The 13,864-nt window shown below is 45.6% G+C and overlaps 1 protein-coding gene across 1 annotated transcript; it reads left to right on the forward strand.

Moving 5' to 3' along the window:
* The first annotated feature begins 1,600 nt into the window (after positions 1 to 1,600).
* PNPO (pyridoxamine 5'-phosphate oxidase) lies at positions 1,601 to 11,039 on the forward strand. Its single transcript, XM_082197402.1, has 7 exons — positions 1,601 to 1,781; positions 3,343 to 3,467; positions 3,585 to 3,684; positions 4,402 to 4,455; positions 5,631 to 5,759; positions 7,501 to 7,571; positions 8,336 to 11,039. Exons 1-7 carry the CDS (start codon positions 1,656 to 1,658, stop codon positions 8,499 to 8,501), a joined length of 771 nt encoding a protein of 256 aa, XP_082053528.1. The 5' UTR covers positions 1,601 to 1,655; the 3' UTR covers positions 8,502 to 11,039.
* Positions 11,040 to 13,864: the final 2,825 nt, after the last annotated feature.

Here is a 13,864-nt window from a genome sequence, read left to right on the forward strand (position 1 = left end):
ACATAGCAGAGTTTGTTTGTGTATATGGGGCTTATGCAGGATGTCACCACCACACATCCTGCAAATGCCATTTTAAGTGTAACTTCTGGCAATGCACATAGGGATTTAGAACAGTCCAAAAGCAGCTGCTGTGCTGTGTTGGCTGGCATCCGTCTGTCTCAGGAGAAAATGGAAGAGTGCAGCTTCAGGACTGAAGTCAAACCATTGCAGAGTTACAGTGCCTGCTATGTCTGTAGAGAGACATGTTTTGTTGCAGCTGGGGCAGATAAAGGTGTCTGGTTGTGCTATTGCAGAAGCACCATGGCATTTCTTCTCTCTGTGCTCCTCCCAGCTGTCATTCCTCCTCTGGCCAATGTGGATACAGGACCTGACTGTCTGTCTCCAGGCACTGTGATTGCCTGCAAACGATTCCCACACGGCAGAGTTAATGTTGCCAGCATTCATATCACATCTGCAGACTGAAGCCAGCTCCCCATGCAACACACCCCTGGAGATCCTGCAATCTTCCATCCTGTGCACATGACCAAGCATAGACCTTGCTGAGACACAAATGCCAACATACAGGGAATGGGGCTTGGGATTCTGCCCTGCCATGTGATGCCCAAAATCTTCCTGCTGCATCGCATGTGGAAGACGTTGAGGCATTGCTCCTGGCAGCTGTTAGTTGCCCACAAATCTATATATGTTATTGAAAAATATAGAAAATGATCTTTCAGTTATACAACTTGGGGTGAGCTCATTACACTCTTTGCGCAAAAACCCATGTATTTGTGGATTGTGGGTGCATGTATGAATCTACTACCCTTGATGTGACATTTCTGCTGTCATTGGACTTTACTGGCATCTAAGTTTTTTGATGATCAATCAAACACTTGGCCACGAAGCCCATTGTCTCTTAGCCCATTGTCTCTTAGCCTAGCCTAAGAGGTTAATTAATGTGCTAAAAGTGGAGGTGAGGGATCTACGGCGGAGCTGCTTGAAGAAAAATTGGGAAATAAATAAGATCTCAGGAAGAGCAAGAAGCCCTTGTCTTTGTTGCCACCATTTGTGAATAGTCGGGGGAGAACACACTGCTCAGTAGGGGCTTGAAACTGCGTACACTGTGCACTGTGCCTTTTAAGCACATTCGAAGCAGATTTTCCCCCCTCAAAGAATTATGGGAACTGTAGTTTAAGGGTTGCTGGGAACTGTAATTCTGTGAAGTGTAAACTACAGGGTCCAGAATACTTTGAGAGACAAAATGCATTTGGAATGTGCTTTCAAAGCATAGGCCAGTCATTTATTTCTCAGCCGAAACAACTTCATAAGCAGAAGGTGGGAGCGAAGAACTGTGTACACTCGCGAGCTTACGGGCGCGTTTCCACTGTACACAAACCCTTCGCGATGCTAGAGGCAAGTCGCTTTCTATTAGTTTACGAGGGACCGCCTTCTACCTTCTGATTGGTGGTGACTGTCGCTTCGTGCTCTTGATTTGCTGTGGTCGAAGGAGGGCGGGGGTAGAGGAAAAGGTGGGCTCTTGCTTCGTTTCTGATTGGGCGCTTGAAGACCTCTTTCCTCCCGGCCTCTGAGGTTAGGGGAGAAGATACGAGCTGCTTCCGCCCGCGTTGCTCTTTTCCGCGCGTGCGCACTGCAAAGGGGGCAAAAGGGTTCCTTTGATGTTGAGCTGCGCGGTTCGCCTGGGGTCGCGTCCTTTGGGGTTTCGTGGTTCAAGCCAAGCGGGGAAATCGTCTCGTGCCATGGATCTGACGCACCTTCGGAAAGACTACAGGGGAGATGATGAGGTGAGGGAGCAGCATTAAACCCCAGAACTTGTTTTTGCACTGCAGCGTTTCGGGGCCGGGGAATGCTGAAGGACAGAGTGCCTCTGAGTTTGTGCAGAGTGCGCGGCGTTTCTGCGCTTAGCCTCGCAGTTTGACTTTCGCTCCGAAAAGAATCGTGGCGTAGTAATAAAGGTGTTGTTTCTGAGCATATACAGAGTGGCTGAGCATATATAGAGACGCTCACTTGTCTTAACACAAACAGATGCTGGAGGTATAAGAGAGTTGTGGAAAAATAAATGCCCACTATCTGTTACATAATGGTCTGAGGGCCTCACTACCCAGTTTGTATTTGATCTAACCTATTTCATATGGATCTAACATATTTCATATAGGCATCAATTTCAGGTGGCTGTCCATGTGGACATCTAAAGGGCTTATGTTAAAATTTGTATACTGATGGACTGATGGTTACTGTACCTACCTGCATTGTAGTCTATCATTATTGGCATATTATTATTTGCCGTTTCTATTTTTTCCCTCTTCTCTTTATTTTTTCAATTTTCTTTCATCTTTTCTTTTCCTTCTCACTAAATTTGCAAGTAAACTAATAATAGGATCTCCTTGATGTTTGAAGCTGTGAACAAGGGATTAGATCAAATTGAAATTGCATTTAGAATTCCTTTGAAATCACCAGGGCTTACATTAGTCATGGCTTCACATCTAATTTAGGCTGGACCTCACCCAAGGCATCCAAAGCAAATATTAAGAGACAAGGTAGAGAGCTTTTGCTTCAAATTAAGCACTATGAGACTGGGTCCAGAAGGTTGGGTGGGTGTGTCAATTGATAGATGCAGGCAGGTTTGGAGGAAAGGGTCAGGTGATGATTATGGAAGGTTGGGAGGATGATGAAACAATTGGGGAATATCAAAAGGAGGGAAGGAGAAATGGAAAGGGTTGGTGAGTTTACAAGAACACAATAGGTGATGGAGAAGCAGTAGGATATGACACACTGACCACATTTTGGAAATGAGAAGTGATAGATGTGTGACTGAAAGGGGAAAAGAACTGGCGTCAAACAGTGAAAGGTAAAAGGACCCCTGACCATTAGGTGCAGTCGTGACCGACTCTGGGGTTGTGGCGCTCATCTCGCTTTATTGGCCAAGGGAGCCACTGTACAGCTTCTGGGTCATGTGGCCAGCATGACTAAGCCGCTTCTGGCGAATCAGAGCAGCACATGGAAACGCCGTTTACCTTCCCGCTGGAGTGGTACCTATTTATCTACTTGCACTTTGACGTATTTTCGAACTGATAGGTTGGCAGGAGCAGGGACCGAGCAATGGGAGCTCACCCCATCACAGGGATTCGAACCGCCAACCTTCTGATCGGCAAGCCCCAGGCTCTGTGGTCTAACCCACAGCACCACCCGTGTCCCACCCGTGATGGAGAAGCAGTAGGATATGACACACTGACCACATTTTGGAAATGAGAAGTGATAGATGTGTGACTGAAAGGGGGGGAAGAACTGGTGTCAAACGGTGTAGCCATCTGCTAAAAGTATGGGTGTTTTTTGTTCCCATCCCAGGCCTTTGAGGAGAAACATCTGACCTCCCTTAACCCTATTAAGCAGTTCTCTGTATGGTTTGAAGAAGCTATGAAGTGCCCATCTATTGGGGAAGTCAATGCCATGTGCTTAGCCACCTGTACTAGGTAGGAATCGTTGCCTGATGGCTTGTATTCTTATGTGCTTTATGGGTTTGGAGGACCCAGGGCCAAAGTAAAGAGGAAATAATTGCCTATCTACAAGCTGTGTTTATCCCTTCCCAGAGATGGACGGCCTTCTGCTCGGATGCTGCTTTTGAAGGGGTTTAGCCAGGAAGGCTTTCGCTTCTTCACTAACCATGAGAGCCGGAAAGGGAGAGAGCTGGTGAGTGCTACTTGTACAGAAAGATTATCGGAGAAAAATTGAACCTTTGCAAACTGGCACCTCAGATTTACTTCTATGGAGCTGACACTTTGAATCCAGGCTTCTTATTTTTTAAGTGAAACAGCAACAATCCTTTAGGATATCTACATTTTGTGACCAATATCAATTACGCAAAGTTAGGAAAGTTGCAAATATTTGCCTATTCTGCTTCCATTTTGCTGTGGGAACATACATAAGCACCTATGCAAGCTACTGAGGGGGAACTGGAAGTCTCATAGAAGCTATCTATGGAGTCTTAGTTTTTGCTGGCTCAGCAACAAGTGACCCTGAGCTAAATTGGGCCAGCCAAAGGGTTATGAGTATAAATTCCTCTTCCTTCTGCAAATAGACAATTCAAGGAGCAGAGAGAGAGAGAGAGGCTGACTGAAAAGTACAACAAAAACCTCTTCAGTCTAAGAACCTCCTTCCAGATCATCCTTGCCTTTTAGCTTAGGGAAGCCAGGTGTCTCTGTGTAGACACCCAAGTTTAAAGCACTTTCCCCCACCCCCAAAGAATGCAGGGAACACTACCTCTCACACAGCTACAATTCCCCACAAACTACAGTTCCTGTGATTCTTTGTGGGAAGTCACATGCTTTGAATATATGATATATACACAGCCTTAGTCAGCAGACACGGCAACTTTCTTTTCACTGTTGCTTTTCTCACCGTCTGCAGGATTCAAACCCATTTGCTTCGATGGTCTTCTACTGGGAGCCCCTCAATCGCCAGGTAAACTGTCTTCTCTGCACCTACTGAAAAGAAGTCCTGTAGTCAAACTGGAAACCTCTGTAATACATGGGGTGGGTGACATGGTAAGAGGAGCTTTGGTGAACTTTTGTCCTGGTTGCTCCTTTTCATTTTCCCAGTTGCTGCTTATATGCTCTTGAGTCTGACTATATGTAGCCAGGGCTTGGGCAGATGGACAAGGGCATGATCTTGCTGTAGCTGGAGGCTCTTCCTCTCTTGCCTGTTCTGTGGAAGATGCTGAACTCTGATCTCAAATATGGAAGGGATTGAAGTGTCGGTACTTGAGTTTGCTTCAGCTCTTCTTGTATCTACTGAAAATGAAATAATGCCTTTGGAACAGCTCGGAGGGAGTACTGTGGTTATCCTCTCTGGTTTGTAGCGAGTCTGAATTTTGGAACCAGAAACTACTATTCATTGCCGTGTGTCTTGTTCTTTCAGTCATCTCCTCCCTACTGTCTTTCAGCTCCCTTTCAGCTCAGAGAGCCACCAACACGAACAGGGCGCCTTAAAATGTGGCCATGGGAAAGACCCCCATAGCGACTAGAAGTCGTGTGCTTTCCCTCTCTGTGGCCATCTCTCTGTGCCATAGAGAGGCCATAGAGTCTGTGGGGTGTGAGTTTGCTATTCCTCCTCCCTCAAGATCTAATGATAGACAGCTGTTCCCGCCACTGCAAGGCAAGAAGCAACATGCTAGATGGAACAAGGCCATGGGCCACATCTGGGCCACAGGCATCCGGAGGTGTAGGGTGGGAGAAAAGAACTTTTAATTCATCATATTTGGTTTCATGGACAATAGACCAAAAAAAATGACGTGGAATAGGAAAGTTTGGAATGAGCCTGTTTTTAACTTGGCAATTTGATGGGTTTAAGAAGTAAGAGGGAATGTTTGCCTATGCAAGATTAAGTAGGTTGGAGAGACTTTTTTTGAGCAGTGCTTCACACAGAAAACAAGCAAATCAGTAGAGTTGGAATTGTCCAATTAAGTTTTAAAAATTAAGTTTTCCATCTCCACCCACCTTCTCTTTTCTCAGTTAATTCCACCATATTGGAGAGGAGCTTGGGGTAACTATGATTTGAACTGCACAGCAAAGCCCCCTTACTAGCACATCCTCACTCTGGTCTTGTGCTTCACATGCTTTGAACTGAATTGCTTGCAGGTGCGGATTGAGGGCCCTGTAGAGAAGCTTTCTGAGGAGGAATCGGACAAGTACTTCTATACGCGTCCAAAGAGCAGCCAGATCGGGGCTGTAGTGAGTCGTCAAAGCACGGTGATTGCGGACAGAGAGGTGAGGAGCTGCAGTGTTGGGCTGCCCTTTCTTGAACCAGCGTTGGGGGTGGGGAAACAGTGTTGAAATATGCCTTTTCATGATAAGCTGGAGAGCCTGGGTGTACATTGTCAGACGTGGTGACAAAAATATTAATCTGTAAACGGGTATCAAAACTTCCTTAACATAGAGGGTTCTCAAGGTGGACTGCTTGTCATCAGGGATATTGAAGAACAATTGCAAACATGGTTCTGCACAAAAGTTGAAAGCTCCTCCACAACATAGGCATCCTGTAGTACAGGGGTGGGGAATGTCTGGCCCCTGGGCTTCATCATTTGACTTGCCGGGCCATTTCAGCTGATATGATTTCATATGATGTTGGATAATGGTAGTGCTCGGCCAGAAGGCTCTCTGATGGCAGTGCCTCTATGCCCCCTGTGCAAAGGGCTGTGCAAGCCATGCTTTAAGAGCAGCTTCCAAAGACCCCTGCAGTCAAAAAAGCTCAGGCAATTCACAAATGGGCAGCTCAAATTTGGTGCGGGAGATGGGCTAGAAAGGTTCCCCAACTCTGCTACAGTAGATATCCAGTGTGTTACGACTTATTGTAGTTGAGCTTGAGTTCTTAACAGCCATTTTTAACACAAATAACTTTTAGTAAAGGTAAAGGTACCCCTGCCCGAACGGGCCAGTCTTGACAGACTGTGGGGTTTGTGCGCCCATCTCACATTTATTGGCCGGGGGCCAGCGCTGTCCGGGGACACTTCCGGGTCACGTGGCCAGCGTGACATCGCTGCTCTGGCGAGCCAGAGCCGCACACGGAACGCCGTTTACCTTCCCGCTGGTAAGCGGTACCTATTTATCTACTTGCACCCGGGGGTGCTTTCGAACTGCTAGGTGGGCAGGCGCTGGGACCGAACAGCGGGAGCGCACCCCGCCGCGGGGATTCGAACCGCCGACCTTTCGATCGGCAAGCCCTAGGCGTTGAGGCTTTAGCCCACAGCGCCACCCGCGTCCCTAACTTTTAGATTTGTCTATAATAGGTGTGGGGGTATAGCTGTTTGGGTTTCTTTTTTGGGGGGGTGTTTGAGCATCACCAGCCTTTCTTCTGTGAAATGGGTTTTTTTTTGGTGGCCGTGGCAGTTCCTTAGATTTCCATCTGTGTCCCTGGGCTCCAAAATGTTGTGGATTCCTGGCATGTATTATTACAGTTTACCTTGCAGATCATTTGGCTGGAAGGTGGGATATAAAACTTTTAAATAAATTTGTAATAAATACACCTTTATTGGTTTAAAATACAGTCTTACAATAAAGGTAAGTACAACAAAGTTAAGCACAGAAAAGAAAAAAGGAAAAGAAAGAAAAAGAATTATCCACATCAAAAAGTACAAAAAGTTTAAAAGTAACAAGAAAAGAAAAAGAAAATAACAATTAAAAGTATCAGATATTTATGCAACATCATTTCTTATCCAATAATGTCTTCTGTGAAAAGCTTCCAATCGTTCTCATTATACTTTTTCTATTAAAACTTTTAAATAAATTAATAGTCTAGTCCTAACACCACCCATTATCCACTGAGCTTGTCCCTTGGCATCCCCTCCAGTTCTTAGCAAACGACATGCTCGTTAGCCATCCTTACAAAGTGCAGATTATCCGCAAGCATCTCTATATCCCCAAATCACCTAGTAGATTGGAGTTATTACCAAGCTCCCAGATAGTTTCCTTTTGACGAAAAGCTTCACAGCCCTTTTCCTCTTTTTGTTAGTATTTAAGGAAGAAAAATGCAGAGCTGGAAGAGGTGTACCGAGAGGCTAAGGTGCCTAAGCCAGCATATTGGTGAGTCAGGCCTCGGTGTGCATTCTGGCCGTTTGGTTTTCTGTATGTTGTTCCCCCTCTCTCAGCCCTCTTAACAGCCATAGATCCAGGACGTTGTTTTCAGAAACTTGTGATCTTTTTTACAGTGGTGGATTGGGCTGGTTGGAATAAACTCAAGCCAAAGGAAATTGAGGAGTGTGGTGTTGTGGCAAACACCACAGCAGGGATTAGTAAAGGTAAAGGGACCCCTGACCATTAGGTCCAGTCGTGGCCGAATCTGGGGTTGTGGCGCTCATCTCGCTTTATTGGCCAAGGGAGCCGGCATACAGCTTCCGGGTCATGTGGCCAGCATGACTAAGCCACTTCTGGCAAACCAGAGCAGCGCACAGAAACGCCGTTTACCTTCCCCTTCCCGCCAGAGCGGTACCTATTTATCTACTTGCACTTTGACATGCTTTTGAACTGCTAGGTGGGCAGGAGCAGGGACCGAGCAACAGGAGCTCACCCCGTCGCGGGGATTCGAACCGCCGACCTTCTGATCAGCAAGTCCTAGGCTCTGTGGTTTTAACCCACAGCGCCACCCACATCCCTCTACATACAGCAGGGATTATAGAGTAGCTAAACCTCTTGATTTATTTCCGCACCCCCTGAGGTTTGTTTATATAGCTCACACAGCCCTATTACCAATTGGCGAGTTGGTGCTTTGTTGTTTTAGGGTTCTTTCTTTCAGTCTCTTTATCTCTCTCTCTCTCTCTCTCTCTCTCTCTCTCTTTTATCCCCTCCAGGGGAGGCTACATCTTGATACCAAAAGTCATAGAGTTCTGGCAGGGCCAGACAAACCGTTTGCATGACCGCATTGTTTTCCGGTACCTCCAAGACAGCAGTGCACCCTTGAAACCTATGACCCACAGAGGAGAGGACAACTGGATCTACGAGAGGCTGTCTCCTTGAGAAGCTTGTCGAGTTCACCCTCTCTCTTTTTTTAAGTGCCAAATTCTTTGTTCCCCCACTTGCCTCTCAGACAGAGCACCCAGAGAACCACTGGACAAAGTCATAGACTGGGGAGACCTGGAATTGAAATCCTTGCAGTGCTGCTCAGTCAGCTGCTAACTCTCAGCGTAGCCTACCTTTTCAAGGTACTGGTGAGGATAAAGTGGTGGTAATCTCTGTGTTGAACCATTGGAAGAAAGGCAGGTTGAAGGCAGGTTGAAACATTATTGCGGAGAAGGGCAGTGCAAACTTGTAGCATGGGCTTCCTCCTACACACAAAGCACAATCCCGACCGTTCTGTTTTAATTTTGAAATTGTTCTTTTTTTATTTTGGGGCCCGCTAGCAGCACTGGTTCCTACAATCCCTGAGATCAGCGTCCTTGATTATTTTGTGTGTTTGTCCATTCCACCAGCAATCTCGCTCTTGCATATGCACTAAGCATTCTAGGACTGGTCATTCTTGAGAGTATGTCACATTAAGGAAGCACAAATCTCTCTTTCTCTCAAACTGCATGTTCTACTTGAACTGCGCAAGCATTCATTCTGATCTAGAGAAGGACCTGAGCCAGCAAGTCACTGTTTCAGGATGTTGCTTGTTTGACTAGCAATCTCACGAGATCTGGACAACAGATGCATAGGAAACAGGGAAATAAGTTGGCATACATATATCCTCAAGCATGGTCTGCACTTTATTTAGCCTCAGTAATTTTCCTTGTAATTGGGTTGCAACCTGGGCGAGGCCCTCATAGATCTCTGAGCCCTGTTAAAAGATACCTGCCAAATAATAATAATAATAATAATAATAATTTTTATTATTTACACCCCGCCCATCTGGCTGGGTTGCCACAGCCATTCTGGGCTACTTCCAACACACATAAAAACATAATAAAACATCAAACATTAAAAACTTCCCAGTACAGGGCTGCCTTCAGATGTCTTCTAAAAGTTTAATCTCCTTTTGCCCATCTCATATATTTGGGCCCTGGAGGTAACAATATGTCAGGGTATGACTGCACTACAGATTTTTAAACTATTCACACATTTAGCTAACATTTCTCACAAAGCATAAAACCTTGGGGATTTTCAATCCCCTAAAGCTATACTTTCCAGAGTTAGAGGTACTGGTGGGAGATCATTAATTATCTGCCCTTCAGCCTAAGGTCACAGGACAAGTTACAACATTAGAACACGATATTAAAAGCAGTTTAAAACAACTTCTTGACTTTTCAGACTGGCTTAATGCTGTGGCTAGCAGATATATCTGTGTGGTTCTGCATTAGAATGGAGCAGATAGGCTTAGTTCAGTTTCTATAAATTCACTATATCAGGCATGATTAGAAGAGGCTTGTGCTCTGTGTTGAAGAGGACCCAGATTCTGAAACCAACAAAAATGAAAATTGGGAGGTCTGTTAAATGGGCAACCAAGATGGAGTTGGAAGAGACCTCCCAAATCGTCCAGTGTGCCCAGTGCAGAAAATGCAGTAAAACAACATAGGCACACATATGTGGATTCTGGTGCAAGGACTGGGAGTGGTGGAGGGGGGATAGACCAGCACTTATTACAACCAAGGGTGTGCAAGGACTATAGGTTCAGGAGCTTAAAGGTGTGGGGCTGTGGTAGCACATATACTTTGCATGCAGATTCTAGATTCAGTCCGGCTGAAATTGCAGAGAGCTGCTTTCAGTCAGCGTGGACAGTACTGAGCAAGATGGGCTAATGATCTGACTTTGTATAAGGCAGTTTCCTATGTCCCCATGAACTAGAAAGGCTTAATGGGGCGGAAGACAGGTGGATGTTCTGCTCTGTCTTCCCTTCCTTTTTGCTTCTGTTTTCACTGCCCCCCCCCCACATTTTCCGACCTTCAATCTATAAAAGCTAGGAACTCTTTAAAGTAAAAAAGGCCTGAGATACTTGGGATGTGGAATTCTGACCTGGATATCAGATTCCATGCTTACCTGACAGTCCCTGGGACAATCAAAGAGTTTGAGTCCAAAGTTGATCTTCCATTTATTTAAAGAGGGAGGTGATTTCTGCCAAGCTTTTGCAACTGCAGTCCTTCCACATCACTTGCCAGGCCTCCCTAATCCATAGCAGATGGGTGTACGGTAGGAAAGAGGCAGGAAATCCCCATTTCAGTAACATTCATTTTAAGGAACTCCTGTTCCTGCCTTGAGGTGTTATCTCCCAGTGTGACAACTTACATGCGCTTTGTGGTTCTTCCATAGACAAAACTGGAAGTGCAACAGTAAATACATTAGTCACTGATCCTAATGGGTCAGAGACGTGCTTTGGTGTGTGTGTGTGTGTGTGTGTGTGTGTGTGTGTGGTGCTCTGTTAATGTTCTTTGTGAAGGTCTTAAAAGTACTGGATATTGTCCTGATAATTCCTGTTGTTGCTCTGTCTGGGCAGTCTGGCGTCTATAAGTGCTGCTGTGTACCAACCTTTGAGTCTGTGCCTATGTACATTTGGACAGTAAAAGTTCAACCTGGTGAATGATAGTTGAAGGTGAATGTGGATTAATATTAACTTCTGTCCTGTTCCCCCCCCCCCCCAAAAAAAAGTGTGTGTGTCGTCTTTCCTGCCTCCAGAAGTGCTCTGGTGGGGGACATGTCATGCTCCATCTGGGGTAGCTTCCCCATCCTTGGTCCCCACCCTGCCCTCATCTCTCACCTGTGGCTCCTAGAACTGTCAGCGTGCGGCAGTGGCCACACCCTGGGAAATTGTGTTGACTGGCTGGCTGACTAAACCAGGTGTGGGTAGCCATTGGGTCTCAAGCTCTTGCTGAGTTAGCGAGGGGCAGAAGTGGCTCATCAACCTTGAAAGATAGCCCATCTACTGTAGGAGAAGGAAAACTGATCCTAAACTGATGCCTAGTCATGAGAAAGACTTCAGGTGTAAACGCAGAGGGAAAATCTGTACCCTTTGCCTTGCAGTACATCTTTAGGAGAAGAAAAAGCGCTAAGGAGTAAAGGCTTGACAACTCTGAAGTGATGACTGCCTACGGTTGGTGAAAATCATATGCTGAAACTAACCCCAGGCTAAAAGCAAGCAATTTAATCTTGGCAACTTTAAAAACTTCTCCAAAGAAACTCTTAAGAGCACTGGTAAAAGAGGTTTGGATTCAGCTGACGAATGCTTGAAAGGAGGGAATTCCAAAGGGAAACCCCTGTGAGTGTTTGTGGCCTTATTACATAAGGCACAACCGGTGAAAAGTGGAAATACTGGATTTCTCTTCTGGTTTTACATTGTCATCTACCCCCCTCCCCAAAGCATGCTGTTCTTCTACATTCCACCAGGTGGAGTTAGCATGGGCTTTTCTCTGGTGTGCAGCCCAAGTCAAGTATCGGTTTGCTCTCTGTTCATTCTTGGGTTGCCTCCCAGTGAAACTGCATCCCTGATAACCTTTTGCCCTCTCTCAGCTCCCGGCACATATTTGCCTTTTCAGTCATTGCTCCTTCGCTTGCTAATCGAGGGCTAAGATCTGCCAGAGCAGTTCACGTTTGATGATGGGATTCCCTAAAGCCTGGGAGAGCCCCCTCCTGCCTTGCCTCTAGAAACACCCCTTTCTGGAATGCTCCTGAACTTTCGCTTTCCTTGTTTGAGCCTGAGGCTTCACGTTGTCACTGCGGTGCCTGGAGATCAGAAGCATATCCTGAACCATGCAAAGCAATAAACAAGAGAACAGCGTCCCTGATCATGTGTGAAACCACTCACACAGACACACACAGATCGCTTGGGCATTTGTGAATTAGGGAAGAGGTCCCAAGTTGGAAGGTGTGGGTTCCAGTAAATCTGAGCCTTAGTGCATCAATTTTTAGAAACGTAGGATATTTTATTACTAAAAAGTGATGTGACATCTTAAAAAGAATTGATGTACAGTGGTACCTCAGGTTACATACGCTTCAGGTTACATACGCATCAGGTTACAGACTCCGCTAACCCAGAAATAGTGCTTCAGGTTAAGAACTTTGCTTCAGGATGAGAACAGAAATCGTGCTCCGGCGGTAGCAGGAGGCCCCATTAGCTTAAGTGGTGCTTCAGGTTAAGAACAGTTTCAGGTTAAGAACGGACCTCTGGAACGAATTAAGTACTTAACCCGAGGTACCACTGTACTGTTGTGCTTAACTTTGTTAACTATGGCCTGGAGAACTAGACTTCAAATCCCCACCCAGCCTTGAAGCTCACTGGATGGCCTTCAGCCAGTCACCATTTCATGGGCTAACCTACCTTACAAAGTTGTTAGAAAGATAAAATCTTTGCAGGAAAGGTGGGATATAGATATAATAACTCGTCTCTTAAGAGACCAATCAGGCCATTCTGCATATTTCTGACAGAGGGTTGTGTTGCATCTATTGGCACATTTATTTAGGTGTAAATCCCATTGAACTACATGAAGTTTGCTCTTTAGTAAACCTACAAGGGACACTGGTATGTATGTCTTGCTTTCTCCTTTTCTCCTTCCTGAAAAAATGAGTGCCTGGATCCCCCCAGATAAATATATTATAAATATGTGCCCACTTTGTGAGCAGAGATGTAGCCAAAGTCAGTGGTCTCTGAAGTAATGAGATACTTGAGCTCTATAGAATCCAATTAAATTGCAAAGGGGTAGTGATGTGATGCTCAAATCTGTGCTGGGTTTGATTGTAGGAGACTCCACATCACATTACTGCTGAGCCAGACAACCTTGGGTCCTAACCTCTACATCCCAGGGTTGAGCTAAGGTCATAATGAGGCGAACACTGTAAAAGTTCCTGGTACACTGTAAAAATGTGCCACAAAGATGATTATCCTTTGCCCATGGGCATTCAAGGAGGCCTCTTAATTTTGCTTCCTGCTTAGCTGGGACCCTGGAGCAGAACTGCAGGACTCTTGGCCTCTCCTTCAACCTACACAGTGAGATATTTGCAAAGAGGAAATGCTGGGCCTCTTAATATCAGAGGAGAGGGTATTTTAATTCTCCACCAGGATTTGCATCTCATGCCTGCATTCAAACAGAGCTGTTAAGCTTTGTGACTATACCTTGGTTTTGGTTTGGGAATATCTGCTAGTGGTTTAGAGCCAAGAAGAAAGCTTTCTCTGCTGCTTCTGGAAGACAAGCAGTAGCAATGGGCCCTGTCTCTCCCCATACACTGAATACAAACTGCATAAGAAACAAATGGAGTAACAAACATATTGGTTCTGTACTGAGTGAGCAACCAAGTAGACCCATTTGCCAGGCAAGACAGTGTCTGCTGAGGGCACAGGAGTACACACTCATTTTCAATGTTTCCCTGATCCTCAGATTCTTGTTACGATAGCATGATGCACACCACAACACACACAA

This window comes from Podarcis vaucheri, assembly GCF_965113315.1.
Source record: "Podarcis vaucheri genome assembly, chromosome: 13".
NCBI lineage: Eukaryota > Metazoa > Chordata > Lepidosauria > Squamata > Lacertidae > Podarcis > Podarcis vaucheri.

Excerpts from the sequence above, each read along its gene's own strand:
- PNPO (XM_082197402.1), top strand. The coding sequence starts at position 1,656 with ATGTTGAGCTGCGCGGTTCGCCTGGGGTCGCGTCCTTTGGGGTTTCGT. Across the intron at positions 1,782-3,342 it reads ACTACAGGGGAGATGATGAG|GCCTTTGAGGAGAAACATCT; the intron begins GTGAGGGAGCAG and ends TTCCCATCCCAG. Across the intron at positions 3,685-4,401 it reads GCCGGAAAGGGAGAGAGCTG|GATTCAAACCCATTTGCTTC; the intron begins GTGAGTGCTACT and ends CACCGTCTGCAG.